Source organism: Botrytis deweyae, assembly GCF_014898535.1.
Source record: "Botrytis deweyae strain B1 chromosome Unknown BDEW_003, whole genome shotgun sequence".
NCBI lineage: Eukaryota > Fungi > Ascomycota > Leotiomycetes > Helotiales > Sclerotiniaceae > Botrytis > Botrytis deweyae.
The window spans coordinates 1398180-1410807 of NW_024066210.1; the positions used below are offsets into that span (position 1 = coordinate 1398180).

The 12628-nt window shown below is 42.8% G+C and overlaps 4 protein-coding genes across 4 annotated transcripts; all 4 read right to left on the reverse strand.

Annotated features, from left to right (window-relative positions):
• Positions 1-155: 155 nt before the first annotated feature.
• EAE98_001795 (uncharacterized protein) lies at positions 156-5871 on the reverse strand (the record flags this gene model as incomplete). The annotated part of the gene is made up of 5 exons (XM_038949414.1): positions 156-862; positions 916-1427; positions 1482-3768; positions 3824-4789; positions 4843-5871. 5 exons carry the CDS (start codon positions 5869-5871, stop codon positions 383-385), a joined length of 5274 nt encoding a protein of 1757 aa, XP_038814399.1. The 3' UTR covers positions 156-382.
• A 771-nt stretch (positions 5872-6642) lies between these two features.
• On the reverse strand, positions 6643-7536 carry EAE98_001796 (uncharacterized protein; the record flags this gene model as incomplete). The annotated part of the gene is made up of 1 exon (XM_038949415.1): positions 6643-7536. The coding sequence occupies one exon, from the start codon at positions 7534-7536 to the stop codon at positions 6643-6645; it is 894 nt and encodes a 297-aa protein (XP_038814400.1).
• A 114-nt stretch (positions 7537-7650) lies between these two features.
• Positions 7651-8673, reverse strand: EAE98_001797 (uncharacterized protein; the record flags this gene model as incomplete). Its single annotated transcript, XM_038949416.1, has 1 exon — positions 7651-8673. One exon carries the CDS (start codon positions 8671-8673, stop codon positions 7651-7653), a length of 1023 nt encoding a protein of 340 aa, XP_038814401.1.
• Positions 8674-9945: 1272 nt separating this feature from the next.
• EAE98_001798 (uncharacterized protein) lies at positions 9946-12218 on the reverse strand. Its single transcript, XM_038949417.1, has 4 exons — positions 12029-12218; positions 11906-11974; positions 11022-11843; positions 9946-10968 (listed from the first exon to the last, which is right to left on the reverse strand). The coding sequence occupies exons 1-4, from the start codon at positions 12029-12031 to the stop codon at positions 10462-10464; spliced, it is 1401 nt and encodes a 466-aa protein (XP_038814402.1). The 5' UTR covers positions 12032-12218; the 3' UTR covers positions 9946-10461.
• Positions 12219-12628: the final 410 nt, after the last annotated feature.

The window sequence follows — 12628 nt, forward strand, 5'->3', positions numbered from 1 at the left end:
CTCTGTGCTACTTAGCAACTTGTATCTCTGAAGCAGAAGAGTGTCTTAGTTTTACTATGTGCACCTAGATGCATAAATCCGAAGATGCAACTAACAAGTTTCCAAAAATGTTACTTGATACTTTGTTTGAACGAAGAAAAAGAGCCTCAACATGAAAACTTTGGAACTTTTAAGTCTTCCGTAATATTTCTGCATTATACAATACTAGCTATACCCCGAATGTAATAAACCCCAAACCAAGCCAGTCAGCCAGCTCGGTTATACTATCTCTAATATCTCATGACAATTCATCCCATAACCCAAGCGCATTAGCCATCCATAACAACTTTCCATTCCCATTTCATTCCCAGATGCACAATTTCATCTCTCATTTTCGAGCAAATCACATCCAGTGACCAACCACATCCATATGTTTAGGAACATATCCCTTTCCATTACGACTTCCCGCCAATCTCCTAGCCACCTCATTCGCCTCAAACAAACTGACTAATCTTCTCTTTCCAGTAAACTCTCTCTTTGTCTTACCCTCAACATTTTCATCTTTATCGTCATCATCAAACTTTCTCTTCAACTCTCCCTGAACCCTCAAACATTCCTCCCAGATCATAGAATGTGTTTGATAAGATGGGGCTGCATCGTGTTTCTGCTTCGCGCGATAGGTACTCAGCGTATCGGTCTGGAAATCCATCGGATGATATTGCCAATACTCGTGAACGGAGGGAGGGTTAGAGATGAAGTTAGATATATAGTTATCATGAGACATCTCGAGGGGTGTACGACCAGTTGCCGATTCACGATATAGAAGAGTGGGTTTTTGGCGGAGGAGGAAGGAAGTTAGGTTTGGTCTATTGTTTTTGATTGCCTGGATTGGTGTCAGTATTTCGATTTTAATTTGGATGGATAAGAGTAACATACAACGTGTAACGGCAAATCGCCTTCTCCGTTGATCATCTCTAGCTCCTCGCAATTGGAATACTTGAGAAGTACTTCTATGACATCGGCGCTATCATAGTGTGTGGCCTTGCTCATCCATAAAGCTAGAGGCGTAACCGCGCTCGGATAGTCATCCGATCTCTCAAGTAACATTTCTTGAACATCCTTCTTGTTGAATAGTTTGATGATAGATTCTAAGCAAGAGACTGTCTCTTTCTTTACTGTTATAGCATCAGCTGCAAGAGTATGCATAATATTTCGGTTCTGTCTATCACGAGAGCGGGGCGAGGCGCCAACTGAAAGAAGGTACTCAATAACTGGAATGTTTTTTCTGTTGACAGCGAGATGTAGAGGTGAATAACCCTGAGCAGATTTCAATGAAAGAACCGAATCAGGAAGAACGGAAACAAGATGCTTGATGAGATTGAGGTGTTTGATTTTGTCTTCGTCTGTTTGCGGGCCGTGAAGAATGGCGACGTGGAGTAGAAGCTCGCCTATTGAATATTGTTAGTATACTCATGAGCTCTTAAAGAAATCACATCACTTACTATTGATCTCTAACCATTTTGAAATAGTATTTTCAAATCCTGCCCCTGATTCCAACGTTCGAATTCGGAGATCATCCTTGTTTCTCTCAGCGAATTCTTTGTAATGCCTCATTGGAGCATCACTCATGAACCACTCGACGGATTCAATGTTGCCCATTTGTGCAGCTTCAAGCAAAGGTGGGAATCGTCCCTCAAAATGATCAAAATCCTGGACATGAGTAGGAGGTCGTGCCCAATCCTTTCGTTTCTTGCCACCAATCGACAAACCTTCATAATATCTTGGCTTTGTCTTGATCTCCACACCACTAGACGAGACTAGCATTCCAAATGGAACACCAGAGCCACAGTATTTGATCATTTCAGCTATCATTGTGGTTCTACCTTTAGAAAGAGCTTTGTTGAAAACTGAGGTATCCAGACTATAGCATCGCCGATCGTCCTCATGCTTAGCCATCAAAGCTTTTTGCTCGCCTGCAATGTCCAGAAGGAATTTGAACATTTTCATGTCGTCCTGCTCGACAGCATAATTAAACAGATTGGACATGCCGATTGAACTGGAGCTTCCATCATCACTAGTTGATCGACGCGCCGGACACTTCCATTCAATCATACTCAAAGGAAGTGTATCACCTTTTACAACGTTTGAAACCTCCTCAAGAGCATCAATAGTGAACTTTTCAGTGACCAGTTCAGAAAAGATAGGCAGATCTCCTGACTCATCATCATCATCATCATCATCAGAAGTCATAATACCCCAACGTTGACGTCCTTTCTTATCATCCTCATCATCTGCATTATGATATTGAGCAAGGCATATTTCCACAATCCTACGTGCAAGGTCATAATGACCGCGTAGAACAGCGATAGAGAAAGGCATAAACTCATTTCCATCACGAACCGCAATCCTAAGAGGCGGATATTCAACGTTATCATGCTTCCAAGGTTGGAGTGTCAAATTCTTGATGGCTTCAAGATCATTATTCCAAGCAGCTTCAAACAACATAAAATAGCCCTGTCTCTTCCCATCATTAAGGTCCGGGACATGGAAAGTAAAATGTGTTTTGTAAGGTTCTGGTGCTACTTTGTGCCGATGATCGTGGCGCCAAGAGCTACCTTTGCGATTGGGCGGTTGAGGAATATCAGGATACAAATCAGTGAAGGATTTTGCCCCAGCTTCGATGAGGAGTTTTTCAGCCTGCTCGAGATCTTTGATTGCTTCCTTGACTGCTTCGCGATCACCCTTGTACTTTTCAAGCTCAATGACTTTATCTTTAAGCAAATTCTCGTGATCTTGATGCTTGAGTTTATTCTGGAATTTCTCATCTCTGTAGTTTTGTAAGGCTGTCCAGTACTTATAGGTACCCGGTTCCAGATCTGCCGTGTAGAAGGTCTCAGGTCGAAGAATTTCCGGCTTGCTTGACTCGAGGTTATCTGATCGAAATCGCCATTGATTATAAACAGGCTCCTTCCATTCCCGAAGCGTCTTCAATTTGCGTTGAATAACATCTAGGATAGATTCTCTTGCGTTGTGATGGTAATTTCGTGTTTCAGGATTATTGACCACTGACCATGCAATAGTTGTGAGAGTCTGGGGGTTGGCACCATTTGCAAGAAGATCCCCAACAACAGCACCCATCTCCTTACAGATAGCAGTAATAATAGGTTGTTGGGCTGTTTGTTGGAATTGCTTCATGTTCGCTTCTGTATTTTCCTTTTTAGCATAAGGGTTCGTCTCCGTATACACTTTGATCCAATCTTCGAATTCAAATTGAGGCTTTGCACCTAAGTGCAGAAGTTTGGATGCCATCTCTCCGTAATTTTTCTTTATGGCAGTAGAAAGTGGTGTCTCAGCTGATCCGTGTCTTACAATTCCGATATTATTGATGACTCTTTGCGCTGCTGGTTGATCATGAGCGAATAAAACGTCCAGGATGTCGGTATTGTTTTGGGCGACAATATAGTGAAGAGCTGTGAAATGGTTTGTATCTGATTGAGTCGAAGTTGCCCCTAGATTCAATAGTACTTCCACCACTTGCTTTGACTTTTCTTTGGGAAGAGACATTGCTAAAACCAAAGTCATGATTGCCCCTCGGGGATTGGTAGTTCCAGCTTCTACTAGCTTGACAGGGAAGAGAACATCGGCACCATATTCTGAGACGAGAAGTTTAATAACATCGACATGGCCATTGAGAATTGCAAGGTGAAGTGGAGAGAGACCATAGTCCCAAGCAATGACGTTGATATCATAGATGTCAGGATCTTCCATAGAGTCGTCCATAACTGCAGCCTGAAAGAATCAATAAGTGGGAGAATAATAGAGGGGAAAATGGAATATGACTTACAACATCATCCTTATCTTCATTCTTGTTTCCTGGAATCTTGACAAAGCTTCCCATCGTCAGAGCATCAGCTTCCTCTTGTTCACTATCGAGGGTGATCTCTGATGCAGAATCCGATTCCTCTTCGTTATCAGATGCAGTGCATGTAATCTTACGAGTCTGCTTCGCTTCCTCTTCTTCTTCATTGGCCATACTCTTATTCAGGAGTATGCGAATCATCTCAAGATCACCTCTCGCAGCGGCAATATGTAATGCTGTTCTGCCATCTACAAGTCTAGCAATCAATCTGGCTCCATGATCGACGAGACATTTGACAATATCTGGAGTAGAAGTCATAGTGGCTAGATGTAAAGGTGTGCGTCCAGTGAAGTCTCGGCGGTTGACATCGACACCTTCTTGGGAACACCAATCCTGAACATGTTCCAGATCTCCTTCCACGATAGCTCGACACAAACGTGCTGTATCACCGACATAACTCATTGTGGTCCACTCATCGTCATTTATAGGATTGAAACTTCCAATTTCCTGGCGACCGGGGTCGTCTGTGATAAACTTGAGAGTACCCGATACGTTGTTCTTGCTTTCCTTTTCAGCCACCTCCTTTTCTTCGTCTGTGGTAGGAACTGGACAGTATCCGCAACAATCTTGAATAACTTCTTCTGCCGTGCCGAAAAAGCATGGATGACGATGTAGATAAACTTCACGATCTTTGTCTTGGTTCCATTCCGCATTCAGAAGCAAATCCTTGGCATACAGCAAGCGATTGATCTTTGCCGCATTGTACTTTTGCCCATAAGGAACTGTCATAGTATGGTAGTTGGCAATCTCATCCTGTTCAGCCCAATCTGCGACCTCGTCCTCTTCTTGATCTTTCAAATTTCCATACAATCTACGTTGATTGCGGAAACCTCTGTTGAGAGATGGTCTACCACGTTCTTTTCGGCGCTGATCCATGTAGTTTTCCCGATCCTGAATTTGAAATTAGCATATGATCATTGCCAGGCCACATCAAGAGTACTTACAACTGTCTTTGGCAACTTCTCCAGAATCAACAATCTAGCGAGTCCTTCAGTGCGACCAAAAGAACGCTCAAATATGGTAGGATCGATTCTTGAGCGATCCAACATTGGCCAATGGACTTCGAAGCCTCTATGGCTGTATTTGCTCAGGCGATTTTCGTAACTTGGCGATCTTCTGGTCAAATCGATGGTGTTGCATTGTGTAATGAATGATCCAACGGCTCTGGGACTCATATAAACTTGCTTTCCATCATACGCAGCACAAGAACAATCCACATCAAATCCAGTGATGATTTGAGAGATTGAATCATAAAGTCTGAGGACAATTTGAACATGACGAGTGGGATATTGACTCGCAATGGTGATAGCGTTCTTTGTGCGGATCGTGGTCGTCTCATGAAGAATAGCATCTCTGATGTTGGTCTCAATCTGCTTAATCTTCTCCAATCCTTCAGCCTCGGTAAGCCCGTAAAGAAAGAGATCAACATCAGATGCCGGAGCCAAATGCTCGTGATAATATTCTCTCATGGCTCTCTTGCTACCTGCCCATTTCTCTGGGAGTGGAAGAAGAGATGTAGTGACGGCACTACCAGCTGCAACAACATTGTTCCAGTCAAGGTCAGCCAATGAAGATTCGGAAAAAAGGTTGAAATTCGTCTGAAAATCCTTGATGGATCCAACGACAGCTGGTGAGCCATTGGGTCGACGTTCTTCATCCTTCAATGGCATGATGTATTTCTCTGACTCTTCTTTAGACTCATTGTCAAGATCTCTAGCCCGTACCTTGAGATCATTTTCATGGCCAGAAAAGATGGGAACTAAATTGACAGCTCCATCTTTGACGGCTTCATGGTCAGGCTGTTGGGCGTAAACTTTGCGAAGTTCTGATTCATAGGCCTTGTATGGCTCAATGATGGTTGAGATATTTTTGGTTGGGTTTTGAGATAGGTAGGGGATGAAATCCTTAATGGGAGCGGGAAGGCTTGGGAGGTCGATTGGAGCTGGACGTTCAGGGAGAGTATCTGAAGCCATGGTGATTTGGTACGGAGAAACTATTTCAGATATTGAGAGAGTTGAGGAAGTATGGATTTGATTTTTTGTCAATGGGAAAATGGATGTATAAAGAAACAGTTTGAACCAAACATTCATCAAAATTCAAGATAAAATACCGGCGATGACAGTTACAGACACCAAGTAATCTGAAGACAAGAATCCCTTGACTATTATTTTCGATGTAGGTATATTTTGCAGTATAATTGAAATCGAGGAGAAGATGAAGATGAGTTTTGAAATAAGAAAGCAATTCAACTGGAAATCATCTCTTTATAAATTCCACGCGCCACACAAATTCAAAAAGGTAAGAAACTCGCGATGATACACGAAAGTAACTCCTCGTCCCGTGATTTTAGGCAACTCCAGGCATCCACGTGATTTTCACCCGCTCTTTCCACAATAAATCGTCTTGGCGTCATCCGAGCAGTAAGCGGCATAATTTTGGACCACCTTTCCCCAGTTTTGGAATTGACTCGCATCCAATGTTTAGATTGCCATTTCGCATGTTGTCCATATGCGGCATTGATGCCTTCAGAATGGAGTTTGCTACCTAGAATTTGAGGATGATGAGAGTCATGAATAGAGATATCAAGGTATCAAGGTATCATCAGGCTTTACACCAATGTCAGATAGACTATACACTGCACTGCCGGTACTATTCATGATGATCATAATGATTGATGATTGATGATCGTGAACGATGTTTCTATATGAAATTTACATTTACATTTGACTAGAGTGATGATTCAATCATTTCAAATCGAATACGCCGCTCTTCTCCAATCGATAACAATTTCTATATAAATTCGAAAGGCCAACCCGTTGATATCCATCGCACTTCGAATCTGGCTGTTTGCACACGAGGGCACACACGACGGGAGTTTCAGACTCATCAACACTATCGGCATCTACGACTGACATGGTACCTACAAATAGACATTCAACCGTCGAGAAGTTCTCAACGCACCATTCTTGATCCTCCGAAACATCCAGATCCATAGATGACCACATAATTAGAACGAAGTCATCAAGCATTTCCTCCACCAAGAGCGAAGTTTCGAAAAGACCTGATCTTCCAGGACCTCTGTTTCGATGGCTGTGAATCAGTGTAGCGGATATGTATGTAGCTCTGACTCTTATTGAGCCAAGTTTAAGAGCCGTACGAGAATCGTTAGTAACACCAGACATCTCTGTACCCTCATACCTGAAATATTCGTGAACCTCAAATGATGTAAAGGTTGGTCTGCCATAGAATGCAGCTGTTCCTACTGGAAACATGATAAGTGATATCCAAGACCAGCTTGGTGCTGTAGGTCTGTCAAATCGATATACTATTCTCCCAAACTGGAGACTAGCGTCCCACAACAAAGCCCTAGCAATATCTGTCTCCCATAAACCAGCTAGATATTTGCTCCCGAGTCGCCTTTGGAATATGTTTGCTACGCCCAGAATAGCAATTGCTCGATCATCATGCTTAGTCAGAGCCAGCTTGCAATATTCCCCCACTGTGTTCAGCCATCTATCCAATACCGCACTTTCCGATATCGAAAATATATCTTGGTTGATGTTAGAGTCTAATAGTGGATAGATTTTCTCCAGACCCGCGCATTCGCAGAAAAGACCACTCCTGCATTCCAGTATCATTTCGGATGGGTGAAAATGTAGTGTACGAGAGGCAAGCATTCGCTCTTGATAAACCCAGGCTCTGGTCAAAAGTGGAAGCGCATCGTTGTCAGAGGCAGCCGGGTGGTTGTATCGTCATTTCCCACTGGTAGTAAACCGGCGGTGAATTGGCTCGAAAGATGGCCTAACAAAGACCTTTGAAATATCATGACCATCATGAGGTATCTGAAAGGAGCTTATGGAGACACCTCCGAAGAAATATTTGATTTCACGATCATTGAAACAACCCGCTGTACTATCCTTAGCTGCTGTTGCGGCAATATTTAGATAGCTGTTGGTATAGATATCGGCCATGAGCACAGCCTCTTTCTCCCAGTCATCAGTGTCGTTTTGCACAATGCAAAGGCTATCTATCCATATGTAACGGACACGTAATTCCCTGAATATCTCGATTGCGTCTTGGAAGGTCTTTGGAAGGTTGCTCCATTCGATCCTCTCTTTATGGGACATTAGTGTTTCTTTTCTTGTAGTGACCACATGAACCAATCCCCAACAATGGCTGAGAGTGCCGTATTTAAGCTTTGCTGTGGTTTGATCAAAGGTCTGGTCTCTGGTATCCATCAAAACAATGGATGGAAATACAGGAGCATTAAGATCCAGAATTCGAGAAGGTATGAATGAAGCTGATAATCTGGCAGTTGAGCATGCTCGATGCTTGGAATCACATATCGAAAGCCAGTTTTGGACAGTGGCTACACAACTTCGACTTGAAATATCAGATGGCACGTCGCAAGCGGTGTCAATTATTGGCCAATACCGAGGCTGACCCTTAGCTAATGTATAATACTGGAAGCGAATAGGTGTGCCTATCTTTGGGTGCTCCAACTGTAGCTCCAAGGGGAATGTACGATGGAATACAAGTTCTCCTTCATACAATTCTGGAACATCTAGCTTCAGGACACTCTTAATCATTATCTGTAAACCTCTCATGATGATGCGACAAATGACACAGCCTGAACTGACACTCTCTTTGAGCATAGATGACTCAAAATGTAGGTGATATTCCACAGTCATTTCAGGAGCGACATGTAACGTCCATTTATATTTCCCACCTTCTAGCTCCCAATTGAGATCTAAGCACGTTTTGCAAGCAGTCATTTCGAAGTTCTAAATATTTGGATTAGCATACCCGAGGAATAATTTGTGCATGACTGCAAAGCTGATCGCAACTTACTTGGAATGAATGTCGGTATCAGTTCCTGAAGTGACGTGGGTTTACAAGGTATTTGCAGCGTCGTGATATCTGAAGCTTGAATTAGAATGTCATCGAAATCTTGAGTATTAGTATAGACCAGGTCCAAAGATGTGAATGATGATACTCAGATTCATCAATCATAGTCCATGTTCTGATATCATAGTCCATGTTCTGATCATATCATTATGGACATCAATACTGATGGTGGTACTGCCAGCGCATTCAGTCATAAGCCGTTGAGTGGTACAGCGTATGGATATCATACATCTGGGACCCCGAAGGATAGTCATACGATATCTTATGTTGTACTGCATATACAATCCACAGGATGGCATACCCTGCACAACCTAAGGAAACACGTGCTAGCCTGGTCACATCTCGGTAAATAAAGGAGACTTCAAAATTCAAAGTGCACTGAATATCGTAACATGAATTCGATATAGTGCTGAAGTGGAAGAAAAGCATAGTAGAAGATTAATCATTAGATTGGCATTGGATATAGGATCTCTCAAGTTGAATAAGAGAGCTCGATGAATGCGTTATATGAGACCTTCAGTACAAATAGAAAATTCCTAGAGCAAAGCTGATGGGGCTGAGAGTGCACTGGCATAATTTAAACTTAATCAAGCCAGCAACATAAGAAATACTTCTCACCTATCCAAACTGTCTCTTCCTCCTCCCAACCTGTCAATTCACCAAGTTCAATAACAATACCCATCGCCCATTCAAATCGTGTGCTCAAAATTAAAACATAAATCTCGAAAGATTCGAAGCTACCAGCACTCGCTGCCTCGATTTTAAAGACACCCCAAAGAATGTAGACCATATCATTACATATTCTCGGCTCCATTAGTTGCAAATGAACTATGAATGAACGAAATGGAACTGAGTAATAATGTCAGAGATGAGTGTCGCTTTTCCGTACTGCGGAATCATATGTGATATCAAAAAAATATTCATCATCAACAATGACGCATTAAAGGCATGTTATTGACTCCTACATTTCAGAATCAGTGAGTACTTCAATGAGTAAGCTATCAATCTCCCCCCTCTCTCAATCCCAGCACTGTCTATCAAAACACCAATACAGCATGCCAACAAGTATGTGCAGAATCAAGGTTTTTGAGGCTATTTGTGGTTGTGAATGGAGCCGGGAAAGCACAGAGGGTGTCATACCATGTTTCGAACAGCTCAAATCTGGCAAGCCATGTCCCAAAATCGATAGGAAGCCATCACCACTGAACAAAAGGTGCCCGAAATGTGTCGATGGAGATAGATGGGGGGTAATTTCTGGCTCAAAAAATGTTGCAGACCATATTCAAACACACCGCACTATCCAGCGAACATCCACACGCTTTCGACCTTCTCATCAAGCGAAGCAAGCATGAAGGCTGGAATGTCAAGTATTTGAGCCACTTGGCTGGAAAGTTTGTGGACTTTGTACATATTCAAATTATCAGCATGGAAAGCACAGAACAAAACGAGAGATGGCATCATGGTATCTTTGATATTGATTCAATAGACATGCATACAAACCCATGTTGCACAACCGAACAGAACAAAACGCGAATTCCTGTCGAGCAATTAAATGCATTCATTGACCATGGGATATCTAGAATACACGAGCTACGAAAAGAAGCATACGCTCTAGTTCATCGTACATTTCCCTCGTCTCATCACCCATCTCTCCTCTACAAGTACAAACCTTCAGGCTCGCCCTCACTCTTTGTCTTCAAGACACGTTCTCTTGCAGCTCTGAAATCAGCCATTTGGACACGCATTCTGCGCTCTCTCAATGCCATCAAACCAGCCTCGGAACAGATCGCCTTGATATCAGCACCGGAAAGATCATCCTTTTGGTTGATAAATTCTTCCAAATCGACATCTTCGTTCAAGGACATCTTGGATGTGTGAAGAGTGAAGATCTTGCGTTTAGTATGTTGATCAGGATTCTCGAAAAGAATTTTTCGATCAATACGTCCCGGACGAATGAGAGCAGGGTCGAGAGTATCAATCTTGTTTGTAGCCATGATAACCTTAACATCTCCACGATCATCGAAACCATCAAGTTGATTAAGAAGCTCCAACATAGTTCTTTGAATTTCACGTTCTCCACCGGATGTAGATTCATAACGTTTAGTACCGATCGCGTCGATTTCATCAATGAAGACGATGGATGGTGCGTTTTCGGCGGCAACCTATAAATATTAGTATTCGTCTTACCCAAAGTGAACATTGAAAATATGCATACCTGGAAAAGTTGTCGAACAAGTCTAGGTCCGTCACCCAAGTATTTCTGAATCAACTCACTACCAACAATTCGCAAGAATGTCGCACTTGTTTGATTTGCAACCGCCTTTGCCAATAAAGTTTTTCCAGTACCTGGCGCACCATAGAGAATAACACCCTTGGGAGGCTTGATACCCATCTCCTCATATAATTCGGGGTGTAACAAAGGTAATTCGACTGATTCTCGCACTTCTTGAATCTGCGACTCGAGACCACCAATATCTGCGTAGGACTCCGTTGGAGCTTTGTCGAGCTTCATCACTGAAACCAAAGGATCCGTATCATCAGTAAGAACACCAACAATTGAAACGGATTTATGATGCAGCAATACACTTGCACCAGGCTCCAAGAGATCTTTGTCAACAAATGACATGATGGAGACGTAGTATTCCGGTCCAGTAGTACTTGAAACGATAGCATGATCATCATCAATCATTTCCTCCAAAGTTCCAACACCCATTGGACTACCACGCATATCATCAACACGACCTCTTTCATCGGCATTTCTGTCAGCGGCGTCTGCATCACCACCAGCGTTGGCGGGTGCTGCTGTTCCTTCCTTTGCAGCCTTGGCCTTTCTCAAACGTTCCTGATTCTCAACATATTCTTCTTCGAGGAGCAAATGATCGTGAATTCGTTGCATTCGAAGATATCGGAGTTTGCATCGAGACGTCGGATAGACGGCTGGTAACTTTGCGGAGGCATTTGGACCGGCAGCCTTACGCTTCTTGCGACCGATTCTAGTTGTTGGTCTTGGGGGTGGCTCGTACTTTGGCTTATCCTTCTATTGTTGGGCAATCAGTCCCTCGTCCATTTCCTATCATTATTACGAATGTGTATATGTACCTTCTTAGACTTGTCATCTTTTCCATCTCCACCTGGTTGATTACCACCAAGGCCGGATGGTTGTTGACCCTTTGAGATTATGTTAATATTGTCGCTCATACCAATCATGGGTTGGAAGCTTACCATCTTGTTCTTGGTAAATCAAGAAGCTTTCAGTAGGAAGGTAAAGGATTTCGTATGATCCAGATTCTTGATGAGAGATATTCGGATGTAGTTGTGGTGGTTGAAGTTGAGAAAGGTGGTATATGTTGTTTGTAATAGATAGGTAGGTAGCAACAGCTTGGATGCTCTTTTAGCCTTCTACAACGATGCAACAAGGCGACAAGAACGACGCGAATGAATAAGAAGCTAGCTTGGCTTGGACCACCTGGGCGATTCGATAAGTGAAAGTCGTGGATGCCTTAAATTTATGTGGCCTTACTTAAGCCTTCTCGGCCTTCTCGCCTTACACACTCAAAGTATCAGGCATCAACTTTTTTGTTTATTTTTGGCAACAGCAGTGAATTCGAGTGATGCCCGAGAGTCGGGATGGGATGGGATGGGATGTATCTATTGGCTTGCTCGGATGTCATTACTGCGCTGCTTGCAACCATCATTCCCTCCACACATAACAAATCCATCGTACGAAGTATATCACTTCTTTCCATTGACAGAAACACGCACAATCAATACACACACATTCCATCGACACGGCATATGTTGGGTAACCTTTGGGCATAAAGG

Bases quoted from the DNA above. Each gene is read 5' to 3' on its own strand.
- EAE98_001798 (XM_038949417.1), bottom strand. The intron at 11,844-11,905 runs GTACATATACAC...GCCCAACAATAG, and splicing joins AAGATGACAAGTCTAAGAAG to AAGGATAAGCCAAAGTACGA. The intron at 10,969-11,021 runs GTATGCATATTT...TAATATTTATAG, and splicing joins TTGTTCGACAACTTTTCCAG to GTTGCCGCCGAAAACGCACC.